Genomic DNA, 15,613 nt, shown 5'->3' on the forward strand with positions numbered 1-15,613 from the left:
GTGTTCTCACGTTTCTCTAACATTTTTGTCTAATGATTATCTTATGTTTTCTCTCCACAGAGTGCCCAAGGGCTGTGAGAGCCCCTTGGGGAAACTTCCGGCACAAACCCACACTCTTCCTCACACAGAAACAGACACACGCACACTGTTATTAAAACAAACACACACACAGAGCATGTTGGAGGTCCAGGAGGAGAGGCCTGCCGTGGCAGGAGGAACGGCAGCGACACACTTCAGCAAGAAAGAGCGAGGGAAGAAGGAACGAGAGGAGGCCAAGGACGGCCGGGGGAATCTTGGGAATATCGGGAGCAGTGCTCCGGGTTCGGGTGGCCGAGGGAACGGCAGAGGGAAAGCCCCTCACACACACACAGGAAGCCCCCACCAGCTCATCACCCCACCCTGCTCTGTGGTGCTGGGAGCCCCCTCCATTCACCCCAACAGACTGAAGAACTCCCCATCCACCAACACACAGAGGTGAGGGAGAGCAAGTGTACAATGTGTGTATGGTGGTAGTATTAGGTGGTAGTATTGGTATTAGTGGTGGTGGTAGGAGTTGTGGTAGTATTAGTGGTTATGGTAGTATTAGTGGTGGTGGTAGTAGTTGTGGTAGTATTAGTGGTGATAGTGGTAGTATTAGTAGTGGTGGTGGTGGTAGTAATGTGTGTCCTTGAGTCAGGGAGTACACTGTTTGGATGTTCTCTGCTGACTCATGTTTCTGGAGCCACTGGAAACCAGCTTCTGCCCTGCCAAACGCCTGCCAGTCTTCTCTCTCACACTTTCTCTCCTATCTCTCATATCTCTTTCTCTACTATCTCTCATATCTCTTTCTCTACTATCTCTCTCTTTCTCTCCTATCTCTCTCTCTCATATCTTTCTCTCCTCTCTGGCTGAATGTGTCTGTCAGTAGGGTGTGGTATGGTGATCTCTCTGCCAGTTGGACGGTTCCTGTTCTCCTAAACTGTACTTTACTCATGGCCATTCAGAAGCAGACGCCCTGCTCTGCCTCTCCTCTACGGATCAGAGCCAAATATAAGACTCTGGCTGGGATTATTCCTACAGCGCTATTGGCCAGTGAGAAAAGTGTGTGTTTCCCTTCCCTCTGTACCTATACTCTTACTGTACAGCACCGTGGTTAGTAGCTATAATGATGGATCGTGGTAGGCTGGGGGATTTCCCACAGCGTAAATCCTGGACACAGTAGGCCCACTGTTTTAGTCTGTTCATATTCGGGCACCTCCATACAAACAGAGCTGCTGAATGACTGTGTGTGATTTAACTATTTTGGCAGTCTCTCCTCCCGGCAGTGGAAAGAGGGGAGTGAGGGGAGATTGGGAGGGGTTGATGGGACAAGAGGTCAGTCTGGTTCACTCCAAGCCAGCCGTCTGACTCTCTGGCCTCTTTTCCAGCTCAGCCTCCCCCAGTTGGGAGCCTGTTCACTGGGCACACGTTAACTTTAGCCCCAGGCTTCGGCCTGTTCCCCCCTCTGTGTGTCATGGTGGGGTTAGTAAGAGGACAAAGAGACTGTGTGTACTACTGGGGGAGCCACACCTGTTGTGACACACACACACACAGTCTTGTACAACTAACCTTGTGGGGACACAATTCAGTCCCATTCAAAATCCTATTTTCCTTAACCCCTGACCTTAACCCTAACCGTAAAACTAACTCTAAACCTAATTCTAACGTTAACCCTAAACCCCCTAGAAATAGCATTTAACCTTGTCGGGGCTAACAAAATCTCCCCAGTTGGTAAATTATTTTGTTTGTTTACTATTCTTGTGGGGACTTCTGGTCCCACAAGTATAGATAAACACATCCACACATACACACGCACACCAAGGCTATGTCATTGATAAGCACTTCTTCCCTCCCCTCTCTCAGTCCTAAACCCAAGCCAGAGGTCAGGGTGCGCTCCCCTCCAGTCATGTCTCCCTCTGGTGGCGCCGCCCAGATGGACTCCAAACTGCCCAATCAGAGCAAACCAGGAAGTGCCGGCAGCCAATCGCAGGTCTCGTCATGCGACCCCAAGACAGTGGGTGCTAAGGGCTCCCAGCAAGGAGGCATGTTAGGGGTGGTTCCAGGTGGTATGGGGGGTCTGAAGAATGGCCAGGGCTTGACCTCTGGGGAACAGGGGACAAAGGTCAAGGGGAAGAGGGAGAGGAGCACCTCAGTGGAGTCCTACAACGAGCAGCAGCCAGGCACAGCTACGCCCACCAGTGACGACAAGGGTGAGTAGTACACTGCACTCTAAATAAAGGTATTAAGTAGTGTACTTTTTACTAATCATAACCTACGTTCCACTTTTTTTTTTCTTCACATTCCCATGAAACTAAAGTGCTTACATCTGTCTCTCTGACACAATAGCTATTGAAGTTAGTGGGCGTGTTATGTGTCCATGTTGTTGTCTGTGTGAACATGTGTTGTTGTGGCTGTAGAAACATCAGCAGGCCCCTGAAAGCGTGTCATTATGGTCACACTCTGAATTGATATGCTGCTGTCTCTCTGCTCTCCTCCTGGGAGTCTGGTGGACAGGACTGCACTCTGATAAGGGAGGGAGAGTGTGTTTGTGTATTATCGATAGAGAGCTCAGATGTAACTGTATAAGTACACACGACACACACACTGACTGACTGTGTGTGTGTGTGTACAGACAGTAACAGGGTGAAGAGGATGTGTGTGGCTGAGCGGAGGCAGCCCTACAGTGGAGCTGACTGGTGTTCTGGAGGAGAGAGTGACGAGGACGACAAAGGATTCTTCAGTAAGTGTGTCTGTCCTTCCGTCATCCCCATTTCCACCTGCTATTGTGAACTACAGTAACCATTATCCTCTCTGTCCCTCCCCAGACTGTAACTCCAGTGACATGAAGCCCCAGGACTCCAACTCCCATCCTCCCTCCAACGCCGGACTCAGCCGCTCCTCCACACCCTCCCATAATGCACTAGGAGGCCAGGGCGCTGCGTCGGAGTCGGCGGGTGGTCAGAAGGCCGGGTCTAAAGTGGTTTACGTCTTCACTACAGAGATGGCCAACAAGTAAGGGAGATCTCAGGGAAATAATGTCAAAGAACCATCTTGGTCCTAATAGTCCATGAAGAATCTAAACGTTCTACACTCAATGGGCTTTATTCTGTGTGTTAGTGATTGAGTTGTAGTTGCAGTGTGTGACGTGTTCCCTCTCAGCAAACTCAGTGTTCCACACACCCAGGTTATTCTGAGCTGAACACAGCAGTATTACTACAGTCATGGACGGACACGCACACACACACACACACACACACACACACCTGAGAAAGGTAGGCTCAGTCAGTGGAGCTTTAGTATTCTGTTGGTTTCCCCAGTTGTCTCCGATTAACACTGTCCTCTGTATGGAATAGGAGATGAATGTTCTGGATGTTAAGTGAAATTGTTTGTTTAGTCTGTCGACCTTGGCATTTCCTTCATGCCCTCTGCTGACACTGGCCTCATTCTGCTGCCACACACAGATGGACAGATAGATGTGACTGTCTGGTCTCTGTTCCTTAGGGCTGCTGATGCTGTTCTAACAGGCCACTCAGAAAACATCATCAACTTCCACATGAAAAACATCTCCAACAGCAAGGACAAGACCCCCCTCCCACCCCTGGTAAGAACACACACACTGCCATTTACATTTACATTTACATTTTAGTCATTTAGCAGACGCTCTTAACCAGAGCGACTTACAGGAGCAATTAGGGTTAAGTGCCTTGCTCAAGGGCACATTAACGTCATTTAGCAGACGCTCTTAGCCAGAGCGACTCACAAATTGGTGCGTTCACCCTATAGCCAGTGGGATAACCACTTTACAATTTGGGGGGGGGGGGGGTTAGAAGGAATACTTTATCCTATCCCAGGTATTCCTTAAAGAGGTGGGGTTTCAAATGTCTCCGGAAGGTGGTGAGTGACTCCGCTGTCCTGGTGTCGTGAGGGAGCTTGTTCCACCATTGGGGTGCCAGAGCAGCGAACAGTTTTGACTGGGCTGAGCGGGAGCTATGCTTCCGCAGAGGAAGGGGAGCCAGCAGGCCAGAGGTGGATGAACGCAATGTCCTCGTTTGGGTGTAGGGACTGATCAGAGCCTGAAGGTACAGAGGTGCCGTTCCCCTCACTGCTCCATAGGCAAGCACCATGGTCTTGTAGCGGATGCGAGCTTCAACTGGAAGCCAGTGGAGTGTGCGGAGGAGGGGGGGTGACGTGAGAGAACTTGGGAAGGTTGAACACCAGACGGGCTGCGGCATTCTGGATGAGTTGTAGGGGTTTAATGGCACAGGCAGGGAGCCCAGCCAACAGCGAGTTGCAGTAGTCCAGACGGGAGATGACAAGTGCCTGGACCAGGACCTGCGCCGCTTCCTGTGTAAGGCAGGGTCGCACTCTCCGAATGTTGTAGAGCATGAATCTGCAGGAGCGGGTCACCGCCTTGATGTTGGCGGAGAACGACAGGGTGTTGTCCAGGGTCACGCCTAGGCTCTTCGCACTCTGGGAGGAGGACACAGCGGAGTTGTCAACCGTGATGGCGAGATCATGGAACGGGCAGTCCTTCCCCGGGAGGAAGAGCAGCTCCGTCTTGCCAGGGTTCAGCTTGAGGTGGTGATCCGTCATCCATACTGATATGTCTGCCAGACATGCAGAGATGCGATTCGCCACCTGGTTATCAGAAGGGGGAAAGGAGAAGATTAGTTGTGTATCGTCAGCGTAGCAATGATAGGAGAGACCATGTGAGGATATGACAGAGCCAAGTGACTTGGTGTATAGGGAGAAAAGGAGAGGGCCCAGAACCGATCCCTGGGGGACACCAGTGGTGAGAGCACGTGGTGCGGAGACAGCTTCCCGCCACGCCACTTGGTAGGAGCGACCGGTCAGGTAGGACGCAATCCAGGAGTGAGCCGCGCCGGAGATGCCCATCTCGGAGAGGGTGGAGAGGAGGATCTGATGGTTCACAGTATCAAAGGCAGCAGACAGGTCTAGAAGGACAAGAGCAGAGGAGAGAGAGTTAGCTTTAGCAGTGCGGAGAGTCTCCGTGACACAGAGAAGAGCAGTCTCAGTTGAATGACCAGTCCTGAAACCTGATTGGTTTGGATCAAGAAGGTCATTCTGAGAGAGATAGCAAGAGAGTTGGCTAAAGACGGCACGCTCAATAGTTTTGGAAAGAAAAGAAAGAAGGGATACTGGTCTGTAGTTGTTGACATCAGTGGGGTCGAGTGTTGGTTTTTTGAGAAGGGGAGCAACTCTCGCTCTCTTGAAGACGGAAGGGACATGGCCAGCGGTCAAGGATGAGTTGATCAGCGAGGTGAGGTAGGGGAGAAGGTCACCGGAGATGGTCTGGAGAAGGGAGGAGGGGATGGGGTCAAGCGGGCAGGTTGTTGGGCGGCCTGCAGTCACAAGTCGCAGGATTTTATCTGGAGAGAGAGGGGAGAAAGAAGTCAAAGCATAGGGTAGGGCAGTGTGAGCAGGACCAGCAGTGTTATTAGACTTAACAAACGAGGATCGGATGTCGTCAACCTTCTTTTCAAAGTGGTTGACGAAGTCATCCACAGAGAGAGAGGAGGGGGGGGGGGGGGGGGAGGATTCAGGAGGGAGGAAAATGTGGCAAAGAGCTTCCTAGGGTTAGAGGCAGATGCTTGGAATTTAGAGTGGTAGAAGGTGGCCTTAGCAGCAGAAACAGATGAAGAAAATGTAGAGAGGAGGGAGTGAAAAGATGCCAGGTCGGTAGGGAGTTTAGTTTTCTTCCATTTCCGCTCCGCTGCCCGGAGCTCTGTTCTGTGAGCTCGCAGTGAGTCATCAAGCCACGGAGCTGGAGGGGAGGACCGAGCCGGCCGGGAGGATAGGGGACACAGAGAGTCAAAGGATGCAGAAAGGGAGGAGAGGAGGGTTGAGGAGGCAGAATCAGGAGATTGGAGGGAGAAGGATTGAGCAGAGGGAAGAGATGATAGGATGGAAGAGGAGAGAGTAGTGGGAGAGAGAGAGCGAAGGTTGCGGCGGCGCATTACCATCTGTGTAGGGGCAGAGTGAGTAGTGTGGGAGGAGAGCGAGAGAGAAAAGGAAACAAAGTAGTGGTCGGAGACTTGGAGGGGAGTTGCAGTGAGATTAGTAGAGGAGCAGCATCTAGTGAAGATGAGGTCAAGCGTATTGCCTGCCTTGTGAGTAGGGGGGGACGGTGAGAGGGTGAGGTCAAAAGAGGAGAGGAGTGGAAAGAAGGAGGCAGAGAGAAATGAGTCAAACGTGGACATAGGGAGGTTGAAATCCCCCAAAACTGTGAGGGGTGAGCCATCCTCAGGAAAGGAACTTATCAAGGCGTCAAGCTCGTTGATGAACTCTCCAAGGGAACCTGGAGGGCGATAGATGACAAGGATATTAAGCTTAAATGGGCTAGTGACTGTGACAGCATGGAATTCAAATGAGGAGATAGACAGATGGGTTAGGGGAAAAATTGAGAATGTCCACTTGGGAGAGATGAGGATTCCTGTACCACCACCCCTCTGACCAGATGCTCTCGGGGTATGCGAGAACACATGGTCAGACGAGGAGAGAGCAGTAGGAGTAGCCGTGTTTTCAGTGGTGATCCATGTTTCCGTCAGCGCCAGGAAGTCGAGGGACTGGAGGTTGGCATAGGCTGGGATGAAGTCAGCTTTGTTGGCAGCAGAACGGCAGTTCCAGAGGCTGCCTGCGACCTGGAACTCCAGGTGAGGGGTGCGTGCAGGGACCACCAGGTTAGAGAGGCAGCAGCCGCGCGGTGTGGTGCGTTGTTTGTGTAGCCTGTGCAGAGAGGAGAGAACAGGGATAGGCAGAGGCATAATTGACAGGCTGTAGCAAATGGCTACAAAAATGCAGAGGAGATCGGAATGAAATGAGCTAAGCATCTGGGAGAGGAGAGAGGGGGGCCTCCCTCACCAAAAACTTCTACCTCAGAAACTAAAATTGTTTCACTGAACCACCCGAACAAAAACTCTCCCAACTTCCACCTTTAGAAATCAGAATTGTTGTGAACCACAGTTGTTCAATGTTTAAAGGAATAGACTCAACCCACTTTATTCAGCTAGCCAACTATGACACCATAGCTGACTAGCATGCTAGCATCCAATAACACACAGTTTAACACACAGTTAAGCACCAATACTCACAACAAACCACCAATAGTGTGTTAACTAGCTAACTAGCATGCTAGCATCCAGTAACACACAGTTTAGCACAAACACTTGGTCACAGCAAACCACCAATAGTGTGATAACACACTAAACAGATCATTCGTGTCTGTGTCAAGTTCCTTTCATGACGCAGCAATGATTCAACGTTGGCTAGCTAGGACAAGTATATTGTAATTAGCTACTACCGTACCGTTCGCTGGTCGTGTTGGGTAGCTAGCAATGGCCACTGTGTTGGCTTTGTTTGAAGAACGGCTAGCTAGCTAGCTTCGTGCTACACCCGGCACACAATGGCTACTGTGTTGACTCTGACTCTGTTCGAAAAAACGGCTAATTAGCTCGCTTCGTGCTACAGCCGGCACGGCGGAAGACACTGCCAAGACACAGTAGCTACCCACGATACCTAGCTATGACGCCGTAGCTAACTAGCAAGCTAGCATCCATTAACACACAATTTAGCACCAATACTTGGTTACAACAAACTGCCAAGAGTGTGTTAGCACACTAAACAGATAATTCATGTCCGTGTCTAGTTCCTTACATAACGCAGAACGCAGCAAAAATTAAACGTTGGCTAGCAGCACATTTAACAGTGGGAACAGCTAATCGTTACCAGTAGCTACCCGCTAGCTAGCTAGCCTCGTGCTTCGATACTAACCTACAATTACCTACGGAAACCTACAATAACAACAAAACTAGCCTATGATAAATACAATGCCTAACTACAACTAACTACCAACCTACGACAGAAAGGACAGAAATGCGTATGCTAATAGCATAATATTTCACGGTACTGAAAATATAATTATGTGTCGAATCGTTACTTACCTATGTTAGGTAAGACATCTACAGAATTAGCATTAGCTTGTTAGCAATCTAGCTACCCACCTGTACTTCACGTCTGTCGCTAGAACGATTTCTGTTGTGTTTTGGCTGTGTGATGATGACTGTGCCATGTGCCATGATGACTAGACATGAAACCTGGCATACAGTCTGTGTGAACAGTCAGCTTTAATAAAGACTTGATTTACAAACCCTGACTTACTCAAACCTCCTTGTTTCTTATTCCCCTGCCTTTTGTCTTTTTCCTTTCTCTGTTTTAGAACGATCAGGCAGGACCCCTCCGAGGTGACTCCAAGCCCCCCCAGCAGTCCTCATCTCATCCCTCAGACAAGAACCACCAGACAGGGTCTAAACCTGGCCTGACTGATCAAGCTCCACCACAGCCCCCTCCCCAGGGGGTTAAGCCTGGTTCACTCACCCAGGATGGGGCCTCCTCAGCAGACATGGAGCCCAAGAACCTCTCTGGCAGCAGCCCTGGTAATACCATGGGTACAGGTGACCAGACCCCTGGGTGCCAGCCCCAGTCTGAGCAGGGCATGCCCCCTCTGAACCCCACTCAGCCTGGTGAAGGAGGAGGGCTGAGGCCCATGGGGATGGGTCAGCCTGGTCTGACCCCCCAGCAGCAGCAGCAGCAGCTGGCCCAGGAACTTCTCAACATGGAAGCTAACACAGAGGGCCTGTCCCAGGAACAGCTGGAGCACCGCCAGCGCTCCCTCCAAACCCTGCGAGACATCCAGCGCATGCTCTTCCCTGACGACCGCGATGCCCCACCGCCACCCGGTCCTATCGGGGGACCCCCTCAGTCCCACGACGGCATGCCCGATGGGGGGCCCAGGAGGCCGGAGCAGGGCCCTCTCCAGGCCATGATGGCCCAATCACAGAGCCTAGGTCCACCAGGGGGATCGGGAGGGTCCAGACCCCAGGGAACCCCATTCGGCCCCCCGCATGGTCACCCCAGAGACATGCCCCCCTTCCCAGATGAGCTGGGCCACATGATGGGTCCTGGAGGGTGTGTGGATGGAGATCACATGACCCCGGAGCAGGTGGCCTGGCTGAAGCTGCAGCAGGAGTTCTACGAGGAAAAGAAGAGGAAACAGGAAATACATCAACGGCCACTTCCTCCCGACATGATGATGCACCCCCACGGGCCGCGCAGCATGATGCGAGGGCCCCCACCACCCTACCAGATGGGCCCCGGAGAGGTGTGGGGTCCAGGGGGGCCGGGAGGGCCACCAGAGCACTACCAGGATCGCATGGCCATGGGCCCCAGAGGGATTCCTCCTCACATGCAGAGGATGCCTGGGTTCCCCCAGGGCATGATGAACCCTGACATGGAGGGACCCCCCAGGCCCGGGATGGGCTGGCCTGATGACATGCCCCCCAGGATGGGGGATGGCCGGGGGTTCCCAGGAGGTATGTTCGGAGGTCCAGGGGTGCGGGGAGAGCGCTTCCCCAACCCCCAGTCAGTCCAAGAGGCCATGTTTCACCAGGGCATGGGGGGCGACAAGGGACCGGGTCTTCCTCCACAGATGATGATGGAGATGCAGAGGATGATGGGACACCAAAGAGGCAGCATGGAGCCGGGCAACGGGGGCGGGATGATGTTTCCCAGGATGCCTGGCGAGGGCCCCATGAGCCCCTCTTCCAGATTGGCTGTGATGGGGAGCCGGGACATGGGCCCTGAGTTTGGCATGAACATGAGCCCAGATGAGATGATGAGAATGAGAGGGCATCCAATGGACAACATGGGGCCCCAGGGGAGGCAGATGCAGGGGCCCCACTTCACTGACCAGCCCCAGCCAGGGGACTTCCCCATGGGGCCCGCACGGCCCTTCCCTGGTGGTCCTGGAGGTATGAGGGGCCCTCATGGAGAGCAGGCCTACATTGGCCCGGAGCACAGGACCACCCCTATGGGAGGCAACGGCCGCCTCAACCACCACCCCCCCGCCGCCGGACCCCTCCAGGGCCAGAGGGGACGTAAGCCTGCAGAGCTGAACATCCAGCCAGGAGGGGGCAGCTCACCCAGTATCAACCCCCTCAAGTCACCTCCTCTGAGGCAGGTGCAGTCTCCCATGATGGGCTCTCCCTCTGGGAACCTCAAGTCCCCCCAGACCCCCTCCCAGCTGGCTGGTATGCTCTCCGGCCCTCCGGGACCCAACGGCCCCCCTAACACTGCCAACTCTGCTCCAATGAAGTCTCCTCACTCTATGATGGGGTCTGCTGGTGCCTCCCCCGTACATATGAGGTCCCCGTCCCTCCCCAACCCTTCTCCAGGGTGGACCTCCTCCCCCAAACCCCCCATGCCCAGCCCAGGACTCCCCCAGCAGCAAGGGGGTAAAACCCCCCACAGTATGACCTCACCTAACATGATGGGAAATATGGAGCAAGGTACAGTACTTTTCTGGCTTTCTCTTCTTTCTCCCTCCACTGCTCTCTTCTCGCTCTCACTTCTCTTTCTCTTAACTGCTGTGATAAACAACATTCCTAATGTTATGTTCAAGACAGAGATAATATTCATTTTCAGAGATTTTTTAAAATACTTAGTACCTGATGGAGATGTATGATTGGGTGAAGATGACATCATGTCTTGAATAGAGGGCTGTTTTGTAACGTCCCTCCCCCTGCAGCACTCGGTCTGTTGTCCAGGCAGTCTAAACAGACCTCTGTGTTGTGTATCTGGGAGTACAGGCTACAATTTGTCTCCGTCAGCTTCAAATCAAATAATGTATAAGTCAATAAGTCAATTGAAAGCATCATTCTCATCCATGTAAACACATTTTCCCTAAGCAGAAACATTTTCCCATTTCAGTTAAATCACACCCCCTTGTGGCTATGTAACTTCACTGTATCTAAATTAATTCACGTCATTATTTACAATTGACATGTATTGTATGTCTACCTGAAATGTGTTTGCCACATTGTCCCTTCTATATCTATTTCAAAGTAACCAGGGTATTTTTTGCTACCTAATGAATAGGACCCAGGTAAAGAGTTTACTTTCATATCTCTCACCTCTCCCCAGGTGTTAATGGCCCCCCCTCGGCCCCCCCCTCATCAGGAGCCCAGTCTGGCTCCATGCCCCTCCAGGGGGGTCCAGGCGGCGCCCCGACCGGCAGCCCTTACTCCCTACCCCCCGAACCCACGCTATCCCAGAACCCCCTCTCCATCATGATGTCACGCATGTCCAAATTCGCTATGCCCAGCTCCACCCCCCTCTACCATGACGCCATCAAGACCGTGGCGAGCTCAGACGACGACTCGCCCCCTGCACGCTCCCCGAACCTGCCCCCCATGAACAACAATGGTGAGTGGACGGAGACATGCTTAGATGTCATGTTATACCTCATTCAAGTATCTTGTAAATAAATACGTTTTTTTGCTATTTTTATTTTGTATGTATTTTGTAACCCTTTTTCTTAGAGCTTTCACTTTATGGTTTGCTCAATTTGATTGAAGAGGAGGAATGAAATTATAGCACGCTCTCTATGTTGTATGGTGCACTAATGTCCCTCTCTGTGGCCCTCTGTAGGTATGGGAATGAACCACCACCAAGGTCCTCCTCGTATGATGGGCCCCGGCTCCTCTGGCCCCATGCCTGTCCTCAGTCCCCTGGGTATGACCCCCATGGGCTCACAGCCCCTCTCCCACGGCATGCCCCAGCAGATGCCCTCCCCAAACCCCCCCAACATGGGCCCTGGCATGATGCCTCATGGCATGATGATGCATCCCAACCCTCAGGATCAAGGCATGGGCAACCCCCAGTTGATGCCCCAGGGCCGCATGGGCTACCCCCACCGAGGGCAGGGCTACCCCCTCCCCCAGTCCCCCTCCCAGCAGGGCGCCTACTCCCCCCACAACGGCCCTGGGCCCCAGGGCTTCCCAGGACACCCCATGGGCTTCCAGGGAGAAGGGGGTCCCATGGGGAGTCGGATGGGGAACATGCCTCCTGGAGGTGGAGGCGACGGAGGTAGGCCCAACAACCCTGGAGGACCACAGTTCAACATGCACGGCGAGTTCAGTGATGCAGACCTGCATGAGGTGATGCGAACCGGAGCTTCCGGTATGCCAGAGTTTGACCTGTCCAGGATCATCCCATCAGAAAAGCCCAGCCAGACGCTGTCCTACTTCCCCAGGGGAGGAGGAGATGGCGGCCCCGGCCCAGGGGGGAAACCTCCACACATGCAGGGAATGATGCAGGGGATGATGGGGGAGGGCCCCCCAAGGATGGGTATGCCCATGCAGGGGATGGGGGGGATGCCCGGGGGGCCGGGAGGCACTATGGGCCCCCAGGACATGCCCATGGGAAACCCTTCCCACAATCCTATGCGGCCACATGGGCCCCCAGGGTTCATGGGTCAGGGCATGATGGGACCTCAGCACCGGATGATGTCACAGGGGGGTCCGGGGGGCATGATGCAGGGGAAGGAGAGAGGGGTGCTCTACAACCACCCTGGGCCTGGGGGGTCGCCCAACATGATGATGTCACTACAAGGCATGGGCGGCCCCCCCCAGCAGACGACGATGATGATGATGGGGGGGCAGATGAGGCCGCGTGGCATGGACATGGACATGGGGTTCAGCCCAGGGCCCGGAATGTTCTAACATACAACTCATAGAACCTTGGACCTCAAATGTTGTGAGCTCATATACAGTATGTGGATGGAATGTGTCACAGCAGATAAGAGATGGATGAAAGAGATGGATTAAAACATAGAAAGTAAGGAATGACAGAGATTGGTTCTCTGGCGTGGAACATTAAGGGGAGAGGAGTGATGCCGTTAATGGCTTGTGGGAGCTACATAGCCCAGTACTTGTCTTTTGCCACGAGCATTTCATTTTGTCTCTCCAGAAATGTCTGAATGTATGGGATTGTTGTGCTTCAATGTCACAATTAAACTGTTCCTCAAGTGTTGTTGTTTTTTTGTGTTAAATCTCTGACTATAAGGGTTGAGTGTCGAAGAGGAATGGAGTGAACAAACCACCTTTGAGGACTGGAAAGCTAGCTATTGACTTTTTCAAATCAGTAAAAAAAATCAACAACGGATTTTCCCAGCAAAGGATAAGGAACTTAAAAATGGAATAAAAAGACTTTGTAAAATAAAATTGTATTTTGTGAAGATTTCAATGGAATTCCATCTTCTCTCTAGCTCCATCGTTTTGACTATTTCTGTCCTGTGTGTGTGTGTGTGTGTGTGTGTGTGTGTAGGGATTCTATCAGTGACCTCTAAGCTCTCTTACCCACCTTTCATTGGGGGAGGGACGCCACTCTAAAGAACAGTACTGTTTACCATTGGTGGGATATTTTAATTTTAGTCTTTTAACTTCCTTTAAATCCATTGTATAACAAACCAAACTATGACCTCATAGAGATAATGGTATTATTAAAAAAGCACAAACATTGATAAACTGTAGTGTCTTCTTTCTCCTATTTCAACTCTTCTACCAGACAGTCTGTGTGCTCCATTTCTGATTCCTGTTGCTGTTTGGCCTTCTGTTGACTCTGGGATTTAATTCCCACAGCATTAATCTGATAGAAGATGAACTGAGTGGGACCAGACAGTAGAACTGGTGAGCTAGGGCTCTATTCTTCTTTTCTGGTATACGTCGGCTCAATAGGAAATTGCTTTTACATTTCAAGCGCTCTATAGCGCTGATCTTCGGTGATACTTATTGAATCGAGCCAGTGTATCAAGAAAGCCAGACGCCAACCAGAGTTTTTCCTGACTGTGATTCTAACCCCCAAATCACACTCAAAAACTAAAATGTGTATACATTGTACAATCAATTGGTAAGTCAGAGCCTCATATCACATTAATTTGTATATATCCACTGTTTCAGTCACGTCTTTGGTCATGTTTGTATTGGTCAAACAAAATCACCCCAATTATTGGCTGACAATAGAGCCTCCCACAATGCAACCGAATTGAAGAGCAACCAACCAAAGATGGTGGATAAATGTCAGTTCCGGTCTGCTTAATAATGGGGAGGCTCTCCCATAAGCACTAATGCATTAGCAGCTGGGTCTGGTCATCGTAGTTGACTGTATAGACGGGTTGGTTGTTAAGCAACAAAACCGACGTGCGCAACTATGGGGCAAAACAGACTGGGCTGGCATAGAATGTTGACCTGTAAACGATATTTTGTCTCCAATGTTTATTGAAAACATAAATACATTGTTAGTTGTTGGTTAGCTAGCTAGCGAATGGTAGCCATATTAGCATTGACATGAAATCAGTCAAAACACCTCAAAACAAAACATGGTATCAGGAACAAGATGAAACTGGCTGAAACAAGCTACTTGCGATTCCCCAGATTGCAATTTCTTGTCATTGTTGCTAGGCATCTGGCCATCCGGAATCACAACTCCCAGACTTCTGCCCCATTGTAGAGTGCACATTGTTTTTGTGACTTTGTCAGCAAACCCATCTATACTGAACATAAATATAAATGCAACGTGTAACATTTTGGTCCCATGTTTCATGAGCTGAAATAAAATATCCCAGAAATGTTCCATATGCACAAAAAGCTTATTTCTCTCAAATGTTGTGCACAAATTTGTTTACATCCCTGTTAGTGAGCATTTCTCTTTTGCCAAATTAATCCATCCATCTGACAGGTGTTGCATATCAAGAAGATTATTAAACAGCATGATCATGACACAGGTGCACCTTGTGCAGGGGACAATAAAAGGCCACTCTAAAATGTAATTTTTTGTCACACAACACAATGCCACAGATGTCTCAGGTTTTGAGGGAGCGTGCAATTGGCATGCTAACTGCAGGAATGTCCACCAGGGCTGTTGCCAGATAATTTAATGTTAATTTCTCTACCATAAGCCGCCTCCAACGTCATTTTAGAGAATTTGGCAGTACGTCCAACCAGCCTCCCAACCGCAGACCACGTGTAACCACACCAGCCCAGGACATCCACATCCGGCTGCTTCACATGCGGGATTGTGAGACAGCTGATGAAGCTGAGGAGTATTTCTGTCTGTAATAAAGCCCTTTTGTGGGGAAAAACTCATTTTGCTAAGCTGGGCCTGGCTCCCCAGTGGGTGGGCCTATGCCCTCCCAGACCAACCCATGACTGTGCCCCTGCCCAGTCATGTGAAATCCAGATTAGGTCCTAATGAATTTATTTCAATTCACTGATTTCCTTATATGAACTGTAACTCAGTAACATCATTGAAATTGTTGCATGTTGCGTTTATATTTTTGTTCAGTATATATGAACCAGAAATAATTAGGGAGTGGGATGTCTTGCTTCCTCTTCCGTCTCTAGAGAAACTGCAGAAACTTGCAGTCAAAACATCATGACCTTGATCACATGGTTTTTGTCAAGTTCATGCAGTCAACATGTTGGCGCTAGTCAGACAATTTTTATCCCCATAAAGCAACACCTTTTGATAAGTGGTGACCAACGATTTTCACCGACTTAATAATAATAATAATAATAATATGCCATTTAGCAGACGCTTTTATCCAAAGCGACTTACAGTCATGCGTGCATACATTTTTTAAAATTATTTTTTTATTTTTAACTTGACTTAACACAACTGATCTGCTCGAACGCACCTATTGTCTTGGCGCCCGTTTGTCTTGCATCATACAGTCGTCTAT

At 50.7% G+C, this 15,613-nt stretch overlaps 1 protein-coding gene across 1 annotated transcript; it reads left to right on the plus strand.

Moving 5' to 3' along the window:
* Positions 1–175: 175 nt before the first annotated feature.
* Positions 176–12,906, plus strand: LOC311143932 (B-cell CLL/lymphoma 9 protein-like; the record flags this gene model as incomplete). Its single annotated transcript, XM_084179814.1, has 8 exons — positions 176–474; positions 1,882–2,228; positions 2,651–2,758; positions 2,844–3,030; positions 3,520–3,619; positions 8,255–10,382; positions 11,017–11,298; positions 11,524–12,906. 8 exons carry the CDS (start codon positions 176–178, stop codon positions 12,594–12,596), a joined length of 4,524 nt encoding a protein of 1,507 aa, XP_084035940.1. The 3' UTR covers positions 12,597–12,906.
* Positions 12,907–15,613: the final 2,707 nt, after the last annotated feature.

The sequence above is a fragment of the Coregonus lavaretus genome (assembly GCF_964263955.1).
Source record: "Coregonus lavaretus genome assembly, chromosome: 16".
NCBI lineage: Eukaryota > Metazoa > Chordata > Actinopteri > Salmoniformes > Salmonidae > Coregonus > Coregonus lavaretus.